Here is a 17,244-nt window from a genome sequence, read left to right as displayed (position 1 = left end):
GGCAGCGAGGAGGATCAAGTACCTTTTCGTAGGTGTTGCACTCAGGAGCGTTTTATCCTTTCCATTTTCGTTCCACCTGCCCCACGCCTGGAGTGTTCTGGGTATTTCTGTGCAAAGTACACGTCGCTGTGTTTGTGTCATGGGTAAACTGCCTTCTCTGGCGCTGCCCTTCTCTCCTTTCTTTTTGCAACTTCTTTTTGCCATTATTTTTCTACACGTCTCTGGGTTGTCCCGGGAAAGGCAGCCGACACGTCGCATACACCTCGGGCATCACCACAGAGGAGCATACCAACTCCTTTTTACGATTCTCGCCAGAGCACGCTGGTAATTGAAGCCTCCTGGGCGCATGGGTACCTTTTTGCTGCCCATCCACGTTGGTCGATCTGCTTACTTACCCCGTTCACTGGAAGAAATAATTTTGAAGAAACGCTCTGACTTCCCCGTACTGGAGCAAGAAGTTGTGGCGATCTCCGTGTTTTGTAGAACTGGGAGCGTGCGTTGATACCGCTGTTGTAGAGAACGAGGCTTGCTATTTTCTCCCAGTGTCGGTCACTCCGGGAGGCACGGAGAAGAAAAGGGCTGGAAACAAGGATGCTTTCAAGGAAACTGGCGGGCCCAGTGCTGCCTTTGTACAGCAGTTTCTCCTGTGCAGCATTTTGTAGCTGTTGCTGCTCAGAGGCCGCAGAATCGAAAGAAAAGAGCTCGGGAAAGACAGCGCGCGGCAGTAGCAGAAACTGCTGGAGTATGCCAGGCGTCTGCGGGACAGTTACCCGCCTGTACTTACCTGCAGTCACGGGTGCTCTGCCGTGCGGCGTCTGCGCGCTCCTCCGCGGCTCGGTACCGCGTTCCCCGGCCAGGCTCGTCCTTTCCAGCACGGAGCAGAGGTGCGCGGCCCGCCCTGCCGCGGGCAGGAGCAAACCCGCCGAGCTGAGCCTTTGGGTGGCCGACGGCGCCGACTCCCGGCAGCTGCCGGCAGCGCGGCTCGGAGCCCGGCCCCCGGGAGCGCGGGCACCCGCCGGCTGCGGTGGCGTCGCGGCGCCTCCGGGTGCCGCTGTTGGCCGCCGCGGAGCGGCGCTGGAGCCGGAGCCGCCGGCGGAGCCGGAGCCGCCGGCGGAGCCGCCGCCGCGTCCTGCCCCCGCAGGCTGCTCGCTCGCCCGGCGCCGGCCAGAGCGGCAGCGGCACGGGCAGCAGAGGCGAGAGGCGGCGCGGCGCGGGGAGCGGCGGCGTCCGAGCCGGCGCCGAGCTCGCAGCCCTCCGGCGGCCCCCGCGTTCGGTGCGGAGAGGGGCTGGAAGGGCGGGAGGGCAGCGGCAGGAGGGAGGAGCGCGGCGAGCGGTGCCGAGGATGGCGGGCAGGCAGCGGCCGAGCCGCCGGCGAGCCGCCGGGCGAGTGCTGCTGCTGCCCGCTCTGGTGCTGGGCTTGTGCTGCCGGGCGGCGCCGGAGCGGCTCCGCTACGCCATCCCCGAGGAGCTGGGCAGAGGCTCGCTGGTGGGGCCGCTGGCGCGGGACCTGGGGCTGAGCCCGGCGGAGCTGCCGGCACGCAAGCTGCGGCTCAGCGCCGAGAAGCAATACTTCGGCGTGAGCGGGGAGAGCGGGGAGCTGTACGTGAGCGAGCGGCTGGACCGGGAGGAGCTGTGCGGCGAGGCGGCGTCCTGCTCCGTCAGCTTCGAGGCGCTGGTGCAGAACCCGCTCAACGTGTTCCACGTCGAGGTGGCCATCCGGGACGTCAACGACAACTCCCCGCGCTTTCTGCAAGACAGTTTTCAGCTGGAGATCAACGAGTTGACTGTTCCCGGTGCGCGGTTCTATTTGGGAGTGGCCGAAGATCCGGACGTGGGCAGTAACTCGCTGCAGGGCTATGAGCTGGAGGCCAACGGCTACTTCGCGGTGGAGGTGAAGGAGAGCCCGGACGGCAGCAAGGTCGCGGAGCTGGTGCTGCGCCGAGCGCTGGACCGGGAGAGCGAGCCGAGCCTGCGGCTGGTACTGACGGCGCTGGACGGCGGCGAGCCGCCCCACAGCGGCACCGCCCAGATCTGCATCAACGTCACCGACGCCAACGACAACGCCCCCGTGTTCGAGCAGGACCGGTACCGCGCGAGCCTGCGGGAGGACGCGCCGCCCGGCTCCACGGTGCTGCACGTCTCCGCCTCCGACGCCGACGCCGGCACCAACGGCCGCGTCACGTACGGCTTCGGGAAAACGCCGGCCAAGGTGCTGCAGAAGTTCGTGGTGGAGGCGGAGAGCGGGACGGTGACGCTGCGGGAGGCGCTGGACTTCGAGGAGACGCGCGCGTTCAGCCTGGCTGTGGAGGCGAGGGACGGGGGCGGTCTGGTGGCGCACTGCGAAGTGGAGGTGGAGGTGCTGGACGTGAACGACAACGCGCCCGAAATCGCGGTGCTGTCGGTGTGGAGCCCGGTGGGCGAGGACGCGCCGGTCGGCACGGTGGTGGCCGTCCTGAAGGCGAGCGACCCGGACTCCGGGGAGAACGGGCGGGTGTCGTGCGAGCTGTCGGGCGAGGCGCCGCTGTCGCTCGTGGCGTCGCCGGGCGGCTCGTACAAGGTGGTGACGGCGAGCGCGCTGGACCGGGAGCAGGCGGCCGAGCACCGCGTGACGGTGGTGGCCCGGGACCGGGGCAGCCCGTCGCTCTCGAGCCGCGCGGCGCTGGTGCTGGAGGTGTCGGACGTGAACGACAACGCGCCGGTGTTCGAGGAGGCCGCCTACAGCGCCTACGTGGCGGAGAACAACGCGGCGGGCGCGCCGGTGCTGCGCGTGCGCGCGCGGGACGCGGACGCGGGCGCCAACGGGCGCGTGAGCTACTGGCTGGCGGGCGGCAGCGCGGGCGCGGCGCCGCCCGTGTCGGTGGAGGCGCGGAGCGGCGCGGTGTACGCGCAGCGCTCCTTCGACTACGAGCAGTGCCGCGAGTTCGCGGTGGCGGTGCGGGCGCAGGACGGCGGGGCGCCGGCGCGGAGCTCGACGGCGACGGTGCGCGTCTTCGTGCTGGACCGCAACGACAACGCGCCGCGGGTGCTGTGGCCGGCGGCGGGCGCGGGGGCGGGCGCGGGGGCGGCGGCGGGAGCGGCGGGGCCGTTCGAGGTGGTGCCGCGCTCGGCCGAGGCCGGGTACCTGGTGGCCAAGGTGGTGGCGGTGGACGCGGACGCGGGGCGCAACGCGTGGCTGTCGTACGAGCTGGTGCAGGCGCCGGAGCCGGCGCTGTTCCGCGTGGGGCTGCACAGCGGCGAGGTGCGCACGGCGCGGGCCGTGTCGGAGCGGGACGCGGCGAAGCAGCGGCTGGTGGCCGTGGTGAAGGACCACGGGCAGCCGGCGCTGTCGGCCACGGCCACGCTGCACGTGGTGCTGGCCGAGAGCTTGCAGGAGGCGCTGCCGGAGCTGGGAGACAAAGACGCTGTGTCCGAGCTGACGTCTGATCTAAACCTCATTCTTGTAGTGGCGCTCGTTGTCGTGTCCTTGTTATTCGTTTTCACAGTTGTTTTGATATTGTTCCTTAAATGCCGACGGTCAAGGAGCCCTCCGGTTTTTATAACTTCCGATAAGGATCTGTACTCCAGCCTGGGCTCCAAAGCACCGTATAACTACTGCAGCAGCACGCTGCCCTTGCCCTACTCCTACGAGGTGTGCTTAGCTTCCGAATCGGGACAGAAGGACTTCACATTTCTGAGACCAGGGGCGGCAGCGCTGTCTGACCGTCCCCTGGGTGGGGAACCCGTCTCAGACACTCACTCCGGGAAGGACCCTCATAGCCCCGGGAGCTCGGCACAGGTGAGCTTCTGTCCTGGGGTCTCTCTCTGCTGCTTTGTCTGAATCATCTTTTTCCCCTTTTCTGCCGTGGGGGATCGGTGAGGAACCCGCAGAGCTTAATGTCGCCTCTGGGCGCACTGCTCAATAGCTCAGGGGTGGGTTGTCTGTGTGATCTGGACTCTCTCTTTTGATCTGCCCGATCTCATCCGCGATTTGTCGGTTGTGCCCCGAGGAACGACGCTATGTTGTCAGTACTGCTGTCTGTCTGTCTTACTCCAGGTGCGATTTTTACTGAGCTGGGGTGGTGGGGTGGACACGGGTGGAGCGGGGCAAATGTGTTGTGGGTTCCAAAGCTGAAACAACCCTTTCATCTCGGTCTGTTGACAGCTTCATTTATTTTGTCTGCCAGATTTGAGCACTTTCCTGTGGTAATGGTGTATGTTCATTCCTCCAGTGAGGGCAGCAGCTCTGTAGTTCTGTTTTCCCTCCTAGCTCGGTTCTTTTCATACTCTGAAACCCTCAAAAGGAAGATGTTGTGTACACCCGTGACTTAACATTTCCCCTCCATCTGGGGAGCCAGGGCTGGTGCCTCACTGTATCTCTGAAACCAGAACCAAGCAGAAAATTCTTTGGGTCCTCTGCTGCCACCGGCTCCTCTGGGAGGCTCTGGCTGGGATTTGGATTGAACCTGTTCCTGAAGGAATTCCTGGGACAGTGGAAAGGCATCCTTTCCCTTACCTGTCACACATTTCCACTCCTCGCCATCCAAATTGTGCTTTCAGGTGCTCCAAGGTGTCACTTTCAATATTCGGGCTTCCTGACAAAGTGAGGGAGATGTAATGTCAATCGAAATATGGGAAATGGAAATGTTCAGTCTTCCATGCCTTTCCTGAGTCTCTTTACTGTACTTGGCTCTCTGCTTCTTCACCATCCTACTAGTGCTGAGATTAAGCAGACAAGGTACTCTGAATACAGGTGACGTGTACACTCATATGAAGAGAAACCTCTTCAGAATTGCGTTATGCATGTTAGAGAAATTGCTCCGTCAATAGAGTTTAGGAAAAACACAAAATACGCAGTGTTTGGGGAAAAGATTCAGAGTTTATTTTAGAGAAAAGTGGCTGAAGACTGTTTCAAGATTTATCTTAAGAGCTGTGGATTTTCTTCTTTTTAGGTTATATATAATAAAGAAAGGTGGTTGAGATTTGGTTGTGTAAGGGCCTATGAGAAAAGAAATCTGCTCTCAGCTCTGTCAGCCTGCAGACATGGCTTGTTACAGAAGTGCTCCAAAACGGACAGAGGGACATAACATGTACTTACATGCACAATGCAGCTGTGGAGGGCAAAGCATATCGCTTTCCTTCTCAGTCTTTAAAGTGCTCCAGAATGAAATTTTATTAAAATACAACGCTAGATGACTAACTTTGCATTTTATCAGTGTGAAGTCTATATGTTGATCACATTCTATGGACTGGTGATAAGAATGGTAAGTAGCGCTGATATGGTTTATCTTTCGGCAATGATTATTCAGTAGGAAAAGGGAATAGCTGAGCACATGGAAAGGAAAGACTGTGCTGACCCATTTGATATTGTTGACTCTTCATATAAGCACAGAACTACCGCATCTCTGGATGGATCCCATGTGATCAGGGCATTTAACAGGACCATGCGGGGTGAGGACACGTAGCAAGGGTTGAGGTCCCTGTCACTCTGGCGAGTGTCGTGTCTCCCAGGTTGGTGCGGGAGATTTTCAGTCCCGCCACTGTGCAGTCAGCCATGACAAGCAGCGGGTTACAGATAACCAGCCACAATGTTTCTGAGCCAGTTCAGCAGGGCACAGAGAGCCTTGTCATTTCTCTCCATGAGCAAATCAATGCGAGGGGGCTGATTTCCAGTCTGGTTTCTTTCCCGGACATCGCTGTCCCTTCCGTATCAGTCTCAGCTGTGGGAAGACACCTGGATGCTGTGTTTCTCAGCCACAGGGCTCCTGGTGCTCCCTTCTCAAGCTTCCTCGGTCCCTTTCCATTACACCATGACAGCTGAGCAGTTGCATGGGTGACAGACAATGAAGGGCAAAATTGCGGTAGTTTTATCCGTATGAGCGCTCGAAACGTCAGAAAACCTGACATATCACGAGTTGTTGACAGCAACAACCCCAAACGCAGGCAGACAGCCCGGGAATTGCAGTTTCTCGCCCAGGCGCTGCCGCTGCCGTGGTCTACACGGTGCTGTGACCTGCCGGGCTGTTGCTGCACGGGAACAGGAACCGCTTCTGCCCCCGGTGAACCAGCACGTCGCAGATCGTGATTCCCTTAGGTGTGGCTGGTGGAAACAGATACCGGGGAGCAAGATAGGAGGTGGAGAAGAGGGCGTAATAAACCGACATTTCTGCGATTTGTCGGGGAAGATACCTGCTGGGACAGTGGTGGCGGTGGGGAGCCGGAGGGACTCCTGCTCAGGAGCTGCCCCGCGGGGTGACTGTGCTGCGGCAGGAGTTGCTGCTCGTAGCTCGGCAGCACAAAATCCGCGTCGCTCGGCCGGCGCCACTGCTTTGGCGGCGCACTGAAGCGAGACGCCATGGGATGTCAGGAAGGGGCTGACCAACCATTTGGGTGGGAGGGCCGTCCTCCCGAAGGTCCCGAGGGACACTCGGAACTGATGCGTCGTGCCGGGGGTTGGCTCTCGCCGGAGCCCTGCGTGCCTCGACCGACCCTCCCCACCTCTCATCCCGCCACCCCACCTCCCCTCTCTGCTCCCGCTGCCTCTTTCCAACGAGTTTTTCCCGTGGGGGGGGTGGGTGGGGGGAGTGGGAGGGATATCCCCCTCCCCCGCTCCGTTTCCACATCGCCCCTTTTGGCGTCATCCTCTCCGCCAACTCTTACACCTTCTTGCCCGCACACGCGGTCCCCTTGCCCGGTCTGCGCTGCCTTTGCCAGCGCTCTCCTAGCCCCGGCTGTCATTTTTAGCTGGGTTTCTCGCAAAGGCTGTGGCTCTCCCTTTCAGGGTCGACAGGCTTGAGCCCCGCTGCCTTCGGGCCGGGGCGGCGGGGGCTCCGGCAGCCCTACGCTCCGTGCAGTTATTGGCCGGGACTCTGTGTGCCGCTGTCGGCCAATGATGGAGCGGGGGGGAACTGGCGGCCCGGCCCCGCTCCGAGCCGGGATGAGGCGCAAACGATCTCAGAAAGAGCCTGGGAGCGAGTGGCGGCGGAGCCCGCAGAGCGATGCCCGTCTCCCCGCCGGCCACCGCTTCCCGGGGCGCGCAGGGCAGCGCCATGACGGGGCGAACCGAGGGGTTCTAGCCGGGGCGGGGGGGCGAAGCGGGGAGCGCGGCCGTCCTGTGCGATGAACGGCGTTGCTGTAAGGAGCCGCGGGGTGACGACGGGGCAGGTATTGAGCCTCTTGCTTTTGTTCGGCGTTTCCGACTGGGGTTCCGCCGCCATTCGCTATGCGATTCCCGAGGAGGCGCGGAGAGGCTCCGCGGTGGGGAACGTGGTAGCCGACCTGGCGCTGGACCTCGGGCGGCTGCCGAGTCGCCGGCTGCGGGTGGTGTCCGGCGGCACCAAGAAGTACTTCGGGGTGGATCTGTCGAGCGGCGAGCTGCTGGTGAGCGAGCGGATAGACCGGGAGGAGCTCTGCGGCGCGCTCTCCCCCTGCTCCCTCAGCTTTGAGATCGTGGTGGAAAACCCGCTGGAGCTGTACAGCGGCGCCGTGGAGATCCAGGACATCAATGACAACGACCCGGTTTTTCCCAGCAGCCAGGCGAGGCTGGAAATCAGCGAGTCGGTGGCGGTCGGAGCGCGCTTCCCGCTAGAGAGCGCGCAAGACCCCGATGTGGGGATTAACTCTTTGCAGACCTACCAGCTCAGCGTCAACCCACACTTTGCCCTCGACGTGCAGACGAGGGTGGATGGCAGCAAGTATGCGGAGCTGGTGCTAGAGAAGGAGCTGGACAGGGAGGAGCAACGGGAACTCCACTTGGTCTTGACTGCGCTGGATGGAGGCAGCCCGCCACGGTCGGCCCACGTGCAGATCCACATTGACGTCGTGGATGCCAACGATAATGCCCCGGTCTTCAACCAGTCCACCTACAAGGCGAGCGTGAGGGAGAACACGCCCAGCGGTACCCTGGTCGCCAGGATCAGTGCGTACGATCTGGACGATGGGCCCAATGGAGACATCGTCTATTCCTTCAGCAGCCACACGCCTGCCAAAGTACGAGAACTCTTTGCTCTAGACTCAGCCACAGGCGAGTTGAGGGTCAAAGGACAGCTGGACTATGAGGAAACAAAGCTGTATGAGATTTACTTACAAGCTAAAGACAAGGGTGCCGTTCCTGGCGTAGCTCATTGCAAAGTGCTGGTGGAAGTTGTAGATGTGAATGACAATGCTCCAGAGGTGACAGTGACTTCTGTGTACAGCCCTGTGCCTGAAGATGCAGCTTCAGGGACAGTCGTAGCTCTGCTGAGTGTAACAGACTTGGACTCCTATGACAACGGTCTGGTGAACTGCTTCATTTCCCCTGGGATCCCGTTCATGCTCAGCTCCTCCCTCAAAAATTACTATACATTGAAAACAAAAGCAGCTTTGGACCGGGAAAAGGCATCAGAGTATAACATCACCATCACAGCCAGGGATGCAGGCTCACCACCCTTGTCTGTGGTAAAACAGATCCTGGTGCAGGTGTCAGATGTCAACGACAATGCGCCCAAGTCTTCCCAGGACTCCTATGATGTGTATGTGCTGGAGAACAACATGCCTGGCATCCCCATCCTTAACGTGAGCGCCGCAGACCCGGACCTTGGGCGCAACGCCCAGCTCTCTTATACCCTCTTGCAGGGTGACCCCACTGTAGGCCATCTCTTCTCCATCAACCGGGAGAATGGCACGCTCTACCTGCTCACCTCCCTGGACCACGAGGACCAGGTAGAGTTCAACATGATGGTGCAGGTCCAGGATGGCGGCTCTCCGCCTCTGGCCACTAACGTCTCAGTCAGTGTGTTTGTCACTGACCTCAATGACAATGCCCCAACTGTGCTGTACCCTCACCCCAACACCACTGCCACCTCTACCGACGTGGTGGCACCAGGTACTCCCGCCGGGCACATGGTCACCAAGGTGGTGGCAGTGGATGCGGATGCAGGGTACAATGCCTGGATCTCCTACACCCTGTTGCAGGCCACTGATCCCAGCCTCTTCTCAGTTGGGCTGCACAGTGGGGAGATCTTCACGGCCCGCCAGCTCCGGGAGGATGACACTCCTCAGCACACACTAGTCATCTTGCTGAAAGACCATGGGGAGCCTGTGCTGTCCTCCAGTGCCACTGTCTCCATCTCTGTGGCCGAGATGATCAAGGAGGTCCTCACCGACCTCACTGACGTGGCACCTGCCAATGATCCCAGGAGGCATGTGACTTTCTATCTCATCTTGGCTGTGATTTTGGTGTCAGCAGCTTTCTTCATCACCATGTTGTCCGTGGGCATCTTCAAGTGCTACAAGTGGAGGCAGTCAAAGGAGCTGTTCAACAGCTCCAGGAGCACTCTGTACAGGACACCAGGGCCCTTCCACCACATTGATGCCGTGCGGGGTGGCTTCACGCCACCCAACTTCTACCACCAGGTCTATCTCACCACGGACTCTCGCCAGAGTGATCTCCTGTGTAAAAAGCCCTTCCCTTCCAGCCCCCTGGGGAGCCGACAGAGCACCATGAGGAACGGTGAGCCAGGGCTGTATCACCAGATTGTGGGCACCGCCAGCCGGCTCCCCACACCTGCTGAGGTAATGTAGCTCCTTCCTCAGCACGTCCCAGTGCTGGGCAGAGCCATGTTTCGTTTGTGCCATCCACATATTTTAGTGGATTGGGGTTGGGGGGTAATATCCAGTTGTGCCATGTCTCTAAAGAGTCGTTAGCTATAGATGAACAGGTCTTCTTCAGAGTCAAAGGAGTTGTCCTGAGTGTTGATGACATTTGCACTGTGGTAAGCGGGATCAGTTGAGTCAGTTTGCTCAGGTTATTGAACATATGTCTTTCCGATGCAGTTTTGGATATGCCTTGTGTGAGTAACTGGTGGAGGCTGAAGTCAGCTCGCAACCACTTGCAAATCCTTGGCAGAAAGTTTGCTGCTAATGGTGCTTCCTTCCCTTTGCAACATGAGAGCCGAGGGGAGCACTTGTGGGGTCAGGCTCTGGGAGGGAAACATAGGCTCTCTGCATCATGCCCCGGTGTGGGCTGAGGAGGTGGTGGTGCAAATGGAGCTGGCAGCCACCAGCTGCCAGTGGGTGGACTGGGATGTCGCTTCCCAGAGCGTAGTGTGAAAAGCTGAAGGACGATGCTGGTTCCTCTGTTTGACAGACCGCGGCTTCAGAGCAGTCCTTCCTCCCTGCGTCTCACTTCATGTTTGTCTCCTGATGGCTCCGGTTTTGTTTCTGTGGAAGTTTTGTGGTGATGTTCGCTTTGGGGTGTGGGAGGGTGGGATTGCAGACTACCCCAGTTGCTTGCAGGGTTCCGCTGAGCTGGACTGTGGCTCTGAGCAGGATGGTGAGTCCTCCACCCAGGTGCTGTTTTACCAATGCTATTACAAGCTCTGCATGCTTTGTAATATGCTATCTCCGGGTGTCTCACGTCCTGGCTGAACAAACTGCAGCCAGGAAGGCATTTGCGCATGGCAGGCAGCTTCTGTGCTTCTTCCCTGCTGGGAATTGTGCAGCTTAATTTGAGAGCTTTCAATTACAGGAACGCTTCGATCCTCAGAGGTGAGGCTGAGTAGTGGATCCAGCAGAAGGTAGGGGGATGGGGATGTGATGGGTTTCCAAGGTGGTTGGTACCGGTAATGTGTTCCTTCCTGGGAGGCTGTGAGTAAGAGCGACCGGTTCCTCGGAGCAGAAGGAAGTGAGGTGCAGCGGAAGCTGTGCAGGGGTGTGGGGCTGCGTGTGCCGCCTGCTCACTGTGGCCAAATCACAGACGGAGGCAGAAACCTCTCAGAATTATCTTTTTCCTTTTTTTTTTTTTTTTTTTTTTTTTTCCCTCTTGCGTCACTGCTCAGACTCAGCACTTCTCATGTGTGGCAGGTGGGAACGGCTGCAGCAGCTGCAGAAACAAGTGTTCCTGTGCATTGTGCAGGCTGTGCTGCAGCTGGGGACAAGGATGTCCCCTCCACTAAAGGGTCCTGGCAAGATGCCTCTAGGGGTGGGGGCAGTAAGTGATTCGAGAGTGGGGATGTAAGGAGGTGATAATGGGCAGGCAGTGAGCCTAAGCCCTAGCTATGGCTCCACTGCCACTCCCCAGTACTACACTGGAAAGGCACTGGCTGTGAGAAACCAGCTGGTCTGGCACCGGGCCCTGGATTTTCAGTCTTTGTGGTCAAAGAAGTTCCAGTCTAATGCCATGGGCTGTGTCAAGCCTGCAAAGGCTTTACACCTCTTTGTTTTGCAGGGGATCAGCCAGACCCCAAAACCTGTATGTAGTGCGAATGGTGTTGTCCCCATCTGTGGCAGGTGTATGTTCTGCAGGATCTCTGGTGATCCCTCAGCAACCTGGGTCATCTGTGTCAGAGGCTTTCCACAGGGTGAGCTCTGACCCTTTGGAATGGAGACATCTCCTTCTCTGTCCTAGACACCCCACATCCTTCCTGCCTTGCTACCATCCCCGTGCTGGGCTTTGACAGACCCAAGCAACAGTAGGATCCCCCATGTGAAGCCCATCCCCTGCTCCCAGCCCCTTGGTGACTGAGCCACCCTGGGACACTGAGTGGATTCTCCCAGACCATGTGGGCTTCACAGGGGGCTTCCTCTGAGGCACCACAGCAGCACAAAGCCCCTTCCCAGGGGCACAGCACCCTGTGTTGCCAGTGGCAATGTCTGTCACCCAGCTGTGCTATCCAAGGCCCTGCCTGTGATGGGGACAGGACACATCCCAGAGTCAAGGTTGCTGCGACAGCTTGCTTCTGGTGGCACCGTCGGACGACCTCGGGGGATGAATACGTCCGAGCAGGTCTGTGGACGCTGGGGAATCCCCTCGTCCGGTGTTTTGCTGCGTTGGCCCTTTAAGAATGCCTTCTCCCCTTCCCCGGGTCTAGCAGTAGGTGGGACCCGGGCGATGTTCTGCACCAATCGCAACGTTCCTTGCGCCGTCTCTCCCTGACTGACAGCAGGGTTGTCCCGCCCCGTGGCTCTTGCAATGGGCAGGGAGGGGCTGCACAGGGGAGGGAGGCCCCTCGACGGCAGCGTTTCCACGGCTCTGTCCTCGCCCAGAGGGATGCTGTCCTTGTCCCCGTCCACCCTGCCGGGCATGGGCGCCTCCAGACTCTCTCGCCTGTTCCCCCAGATCCCCTTGGTGCCTGGGTGGTGGGGAAGGGCAGGCTCCTCGGCAGGAGCTGCCTTCCCCTACCTGCCACACTGCTGCAGACCCCAGCACCCCGGGTCTGCGTGCACCCAAGGGAGGTCAGGGTGTGCTTGAGTGCTCTGAGGATGGGACTCCAGGGCATGACTGCACATGGCTTCTGCAGGGATGTGAACCATGCTAACACCCTGCAGATTGCCACCATCCTTTGGGACAGGGAGAGGGGCAAATTATTGCCCTGCTCCGCCTTGGGGAGGCTGAGACCCCTGCTTTTGCCCTCCGAGAGATTGCTTGGCTACAAAGCTGTGTCTGCTGCAGAGGTTCAGTATGTGTGTCTGCCACATGGGAGGCTTGGGCCTCCTTCTCAGTCTGATGTCTTGACCTGATGATGCAATCCAGTGGTGGTCCAGTGGGCTTGTTGGCTGGCTCCGTGAATCTGCAGTGAAAGTTGACACCTTCCTTGTCCCAGAGTGAGGAAAGGGCATCCAGCTGCCTGTGTGTGGGGAGCAATTGCGTTCGGGCTTTGAATGGCTCACCCATCTCTGCCTTCCCACCTTCTACCTCTGACACCCATGGGGGGCTGGCAGGGGTGGACATCCCTGTCTCAGTGAGAGCTCTCTTGGCTGATGGTGGTACTGGTGGCAGTGATGCCTCACTTACAGAGGCAATCCTGGGGTCCAGGCAGCAGTCAAAGAATTAGCTGAGGCGGGGAGAAAAGGAGTGGGAGAAGAGCCCCTGGCACCTCAGGGCTCTAACAAGCACCTTTTCATCAAGCATGAAAAGTCCTTTGGCCCGCGTTCATGACAGCTGCCCTTTGTCTGTGGGCATGATGTGAAGCCACCATTGAGGAAGGGGGAGAGCACAGGGAGGGCTTGTACCTAGCTCCCAGGCTGCCAGGACGTGCAGTTTCCCTGCGAACGGGAAGCGAGCTGTTGGAGCAAGTGACTCAGGCTGACAGAGGGGAGGCCGGGGGTGGCAGCCCCGCCGATGCCGGCTTGGGCCCCCGCTTTCCGCACCTCCGGGGATCCATCGCTGGCCGAGAGGGGACGGAGCTCTCGGCCAATTGGCCGCTGATCTAGAAGCAGGGAGGGGGGGGGGGATATCTGCTTCTCCCCCCCCCCCTTCCACCTCCGCGCTGGGGCTGTGATTCAGTTCCCCTCCCCCAGCCCACCCCCTCTGCTCGGAGGCTGACAGCCGGAGCCGCAGCCTGCCGGAGCCCCGGAGCTGTTTTCCAAGCTGTGGAAGAGAGACCCAGGGATTTTTTCACAGCTCCCCAGCGCCTGCTGCGTCCCGGGCCGGACACGCACACGGACATGGAGAGCGTCAGCCTCCAGCGACCCTCCTGGAAATGGCAAGTACTGAGTTTGTTTTTGCTCTGCGGCTGGGGCTGGGTCTCCGGGCAGATCCACTACTCGGTGGTTGAGGAATCGGAGGTGGGAACCGTGGTGGGGAACGTGGCCCGGGACCTGGGCTTGAAGGTGGAGGAGCTGCCGGGTCGCAGGCTGCGCCTGGGCTCAGAGGAGAGCCTGCGCCACTTCGCCGTGCGCCTGGACAGTGGTGAGCTGGTGGTGAGCCAGCAGCTGGACCGGGAGCGTCTGTGCGGAGTAGCTGCCAGCTGCGTGCTGTCGGTGCAGGTGGTGACGGAGAACCCCCTGCAGCTCTTCCGCCTGGAAGTGGAGATCCTGGACCTGAATGACAACTCCCCGAGCTTCCCCACCACTCACCGCACCCTGCGGGTTGCCGAGTCTGCCACAGTGGCTACGCGCTTCCCCCTGGAGAGCGCGCAGGACCCTGATGTGGGCACCAATGCTGTGGGTTCCTACCAGCTGAGCCCCAACTCCCACTTCTCCCTGGACGTCAAGCAGCAGCAGGATGGCAAACTCTTCCCAGAGCTGGTGCTGGAGCATGCCCTGGACCGGGAAGAGCAGCCAGAACTGCAGCTGGTCCTGACGGCCATAGATGGGGGAAGCCCAGCCCGCTCGGGCACGGCGCAGATAACAGTGCTGGTTGTGGATGTCAATGACAACGCACCCACCTTTGACCGCGCCACGTACAAGGTGCAAGTCCCGGAAAACACACCCGTGGGGGCCCTGCTCCTCCGGCTCAATGCGTCTGACCCTGATGAGGGTCCCAATGGGGAAACGCAGTACTCCTTCGGGGTTCACACCTCGGAGTCAGTCCGGAGGCTTTTCGCCCTGGATCCCCGCAGCGGTGAGGTCCGGGTGAACGGGGCCCTGGACTTTGAGGAATCACCTTTCTATGAGATCTATGTGCGAGCCCATGATGGAGGGGTCCCGGAGATGGAGGGCCACTGTGTCCTGCAGGTGGAAGTGGAGGACACCAATGACAATCCCCCGGTGGTGCTGCTCACCTCCCTGCTGAACCCGGTGCCAGAAGACACCCCACCAGAGACCGTTGTGGGGCTCTTCAACACACGGGACCGTGACTCGGGGGCCAATGGGGATGTGAGCTTGGAGATCTCCCCCGATGTGCCTTTTGCCATCAGGTCCCTTCAGAACCACTTCTCCCTGGTCACACGGGAGAGCCTGGACAGAGAGTCCACCCCACAGTACATACTGGAGCTGATTGCCCAGGATGGTGGATCTCCTGCCCTCACCACAACGCTCACGCTGCTCCTCAACGTATCTGATGTGAATGACAACCCCCCGCGCTTCTTGCAGCCCTCCTATGATGCCTTCCTCCCGGAGAACAACCCTCCTGGCTCTCTGCTATGCACTGTCTCTGCCTCAGACCCCGACGATGGGGATAATTCTCGGCTTGTTTACTCTATAGAAAGTGGCCAAGTGCAGGGTGCCCCCACCTCTTCTTTTGTCCACATCAACCCTGACAATGGCAACCTCTATGCTCAGCGCACCTTCGACTTCGAGCTGCTGCAGGTTCTGCCGGTCTCTGTGGCCGTGCGGGACTCAGGGTCACCCCCGCTCCACGCCAATGTTACCGTCTACATCTTTGTGTTGGACCAGAATGACCACCCCCCCACCATCCTGCACCCTACCAGTGACAGCGACATCCCGGCACCCCAGAGGGTCCCACTGTCTGCCCCATCGGGCTACCTGGTCACCAAGGTGACGGCAGTGGATGCGGATGCTGGGCACAATGCCTGGCTCTCGTACCGCCTGCTGCCACAGTCCACTGACCCCTCCTTGTTCCATGTGTCACTGTACACCGGGGAGGTGCGGACGGCGCGTGTCCTCCGGGACACCGACGTGGCAGCGCAGCAGCTCATCGTCCAGGTGACGGACAATGGCGACCCACCGCTCTCCACCACTGTCACCATCACCGTGACTCTGGAGGAGGCAACGCTGGAGGAGAGCTATGAGCCTCGGGATTTCCTGGCCGGTGCCAAGGAGAAGCCAGACCTGACCCTCTACCTGATCATTGCGCTGGCAGCCGTCAGCACCGTGGCGCTCGCCACTGTCACCCTCCTGGCTGCCCGGTGCCTCCGTCGCAGAGGCCGTGCCGCCGCCTCACCCTGCTGCTGCTGCTGGCTCAGCGAGTCGCCCTCCCGGGACTTCTTCAAGCACTCCAGCCCCAAGCTCCAGCTCAGCTCCGACGGCACCCTTAAGTACATGGAGGTCACCCTGCGACCCACCGACTCCCAGTCCCAGTGCTACAGCACCTGCTTCTCCCCCGGCTCCGACCGGAGCGACTTCACTTTCCTGCGGCCTTGCCCTCCCGCCGCGACCCTACCGAGGGAAACCGGGGTTTTCCTCTCCGCTACCGGTACGCTGCGGGACCCCGGCCAGGTGAGAGCCTAGGGGCAGGGGTCGGTGGTGCCGGTGCGGGGCTCTCCAGGCGCCGTGTGTGTGTGTGTGTGTGTGTGTGTGTGTGTCCCGGGGGCGCGGGGTTCGTGCCGCGCGGCAACAGCCCGCGGGTGGCGATTGGCGCCGGTTGTTGCTGTCCTGGGAAAGGAGCGCGGCGATTGGAGGAGCGGCGCGGCGCTCGGAGCCAATGGCGAGGCGGCTGCGCGGAGCCCCGGCGCTCCCCCCCCCCCTCCCCGCCGCCCACCCCCCCCCTCCGCCGGGGAACCGCGGCCGCCCCGAACAATGAATGGGAGCGGCGAGCGCTGAGCGCGGCCCCGGAGCGCGGAGGGCATCGCTCCCCGGCCGCCCACCCGGCAAGGATGCCGAGGGCAGGGAAGGCGGGCCGGTCCCTGGGACTGCCGCCTGTCTTCTCTTTCTGTTTGTTCTTGCACAGCTCCTCTGCCCAGATCCGCTACAGCATCCCGGAGGAGCTCACCCGGGGCGCCTTCGTGGGCAATATCGCAAAGGACCTGGGCACCGATGTGGCGAAACTGGCGGCAGCTAATCTGCAGGTACTGTCCGATTCGGATTCCCAGTACTTCTCGGTCAATGTCAACACTGGCGTTATAATGGTCAGTGAGCGGATAGACCGGGAGCAGCTCTGCGGGCAGAACCCCCGCTGCTTCCTCCACCTGAAACTTGCCATCGAGAACCCAGTGGAGTTCTACCGCATCGAGGTGGAGATCCTGGATATCAATGACAACCCCCCGCAGTTCCCCAGTGATGAGGTTTCCTTGCGCATATACGAGCTGGCGTCCCTGGGTGCCCGCTTCCCCATCCAGCCTGCCCAGGACCCTGACGTGGGCACCAACACCTTGCAGACCTATCACCTGAGTGCCAATGAGAACTTCAACCTCAATGTGAAGGCACGCACAGATGGTGGGAAGTTCCCTGAGCTTGTGCTGGAGAGGGCCCTGGACCGGGAACTCAGAGCTTTCCACTACCTGGTCCTGACTGCTGAAGATGGGGGCTCTCCCCCCCAGTCCAGCAAGACACGCATCACTATTCAGGTACTGGATGCTAATGACAACCACCCAGTCTTTGACAGACCATCGTACGGAGCCCGCTTGGTGGAGAACTCGCCGCTGGGCACCCTCGTGGTGAAGCTGAATGCCACCGATGTGGACGAAGGGCCCAATGGAGCCATCCGCTACTCCCTCAGCAGCCACAACTCAGCTGCCTTACGCCAGATCTTTGCCATCGATGAGCAAACTGGAGAGATTCGTGTCCAGGGCAACCTGGACTTTGAGGAGGCGACAGTGTATGAGATCGAAGTGGAGGCCAAGGACATGGGGTCGCCCACAATGGAGGAGCACTGCAGCGTGGTGGTGG

The 17,244-nt window shown here is 60.6% G+C and overlaps 2 protein-coding genes across 2 annotated transcripts in view; both read left to right on the top strand.

Moving 5' to 3' along the window:
- The first annotated feature begins 1,342 nt into the window (after positions 1-1,342).
- Positions 1,343-6,772, top strand: LOC122153261 (protocadherin gamma-B5-like). The gene is made up of 3 exons (XM_042790502.1): positions 1,343-3,022; positions 3,134-3,775; positions 6,758-6,772. The coding sequence occupies exons 1-3, from the start codon at positions 1,343-1,345 to the stop codon at positions 6,770-6,772; spliced, it is 2,337 nt and encodes a 778-aa protein (XP_042646436.1).
- The window catches only part of LOC104363282 (protocadherin gamma-C5-like), a 42,653-nt gene continuing 29,190 nt past the window's right edge, over positions 3,782-17,244 (top strand). The window contains exons 1-3 of the mRNA XM_042790501.1: positions 3,782-9,528; positions 10,186-10,288; positions 13,358-15,855. Coding sequence (XP_042646435.1) covers positions 7,096-9,528; positions 10,186-10,288; positions 13,358-15,855 — 5,034 coding nt within the window. The 5' untranslated portion in view covers positions 3,782-7,095. The remainder of the gene's footprint in view (positions 9,529-10,185; positions 10,289-13,357; positions 15,856-17,244) is intronic.

The sequence above is a fragment of the Tyto alba genome, unplaced genomic scaffold, assembly GCF_018691265.1.
Source record: "Tyto alba isolate M040663 unplaced genomic scaffold, T.alba_DEE_v4.0 Super-Scaffold_17, whole genome shotgun sequence".
NCBI classification, from domain to species: Eukaryota; Metazoa; Chordata; class Aves; order Strigiformes; family Tytonidae; genus Tyto; species Tyto alba.
Note: the sequence above shows the minus strand (reverse complement) of the source record. Positions and strands in the feature narration are given on the sequence as shown.

Bases quoted from the DNA above. Each gene is read 5' to 3' on its own strand.
- LOC122153261 (XM_042790502.1), top strand. From the start codon at position 1,343: ATGGCGGGCAGGCAGCGGCCGAGCCGCCGGCGAGCCGCCGGGCGAGTG. The intron at 3,023-3,133 runs GTGCTGTGGCCG...CTGGTGGCCAAG, and splicing joins GCAACGACAACGCGCCGCGG to GTGGTGGCGGTGGACGCGGA.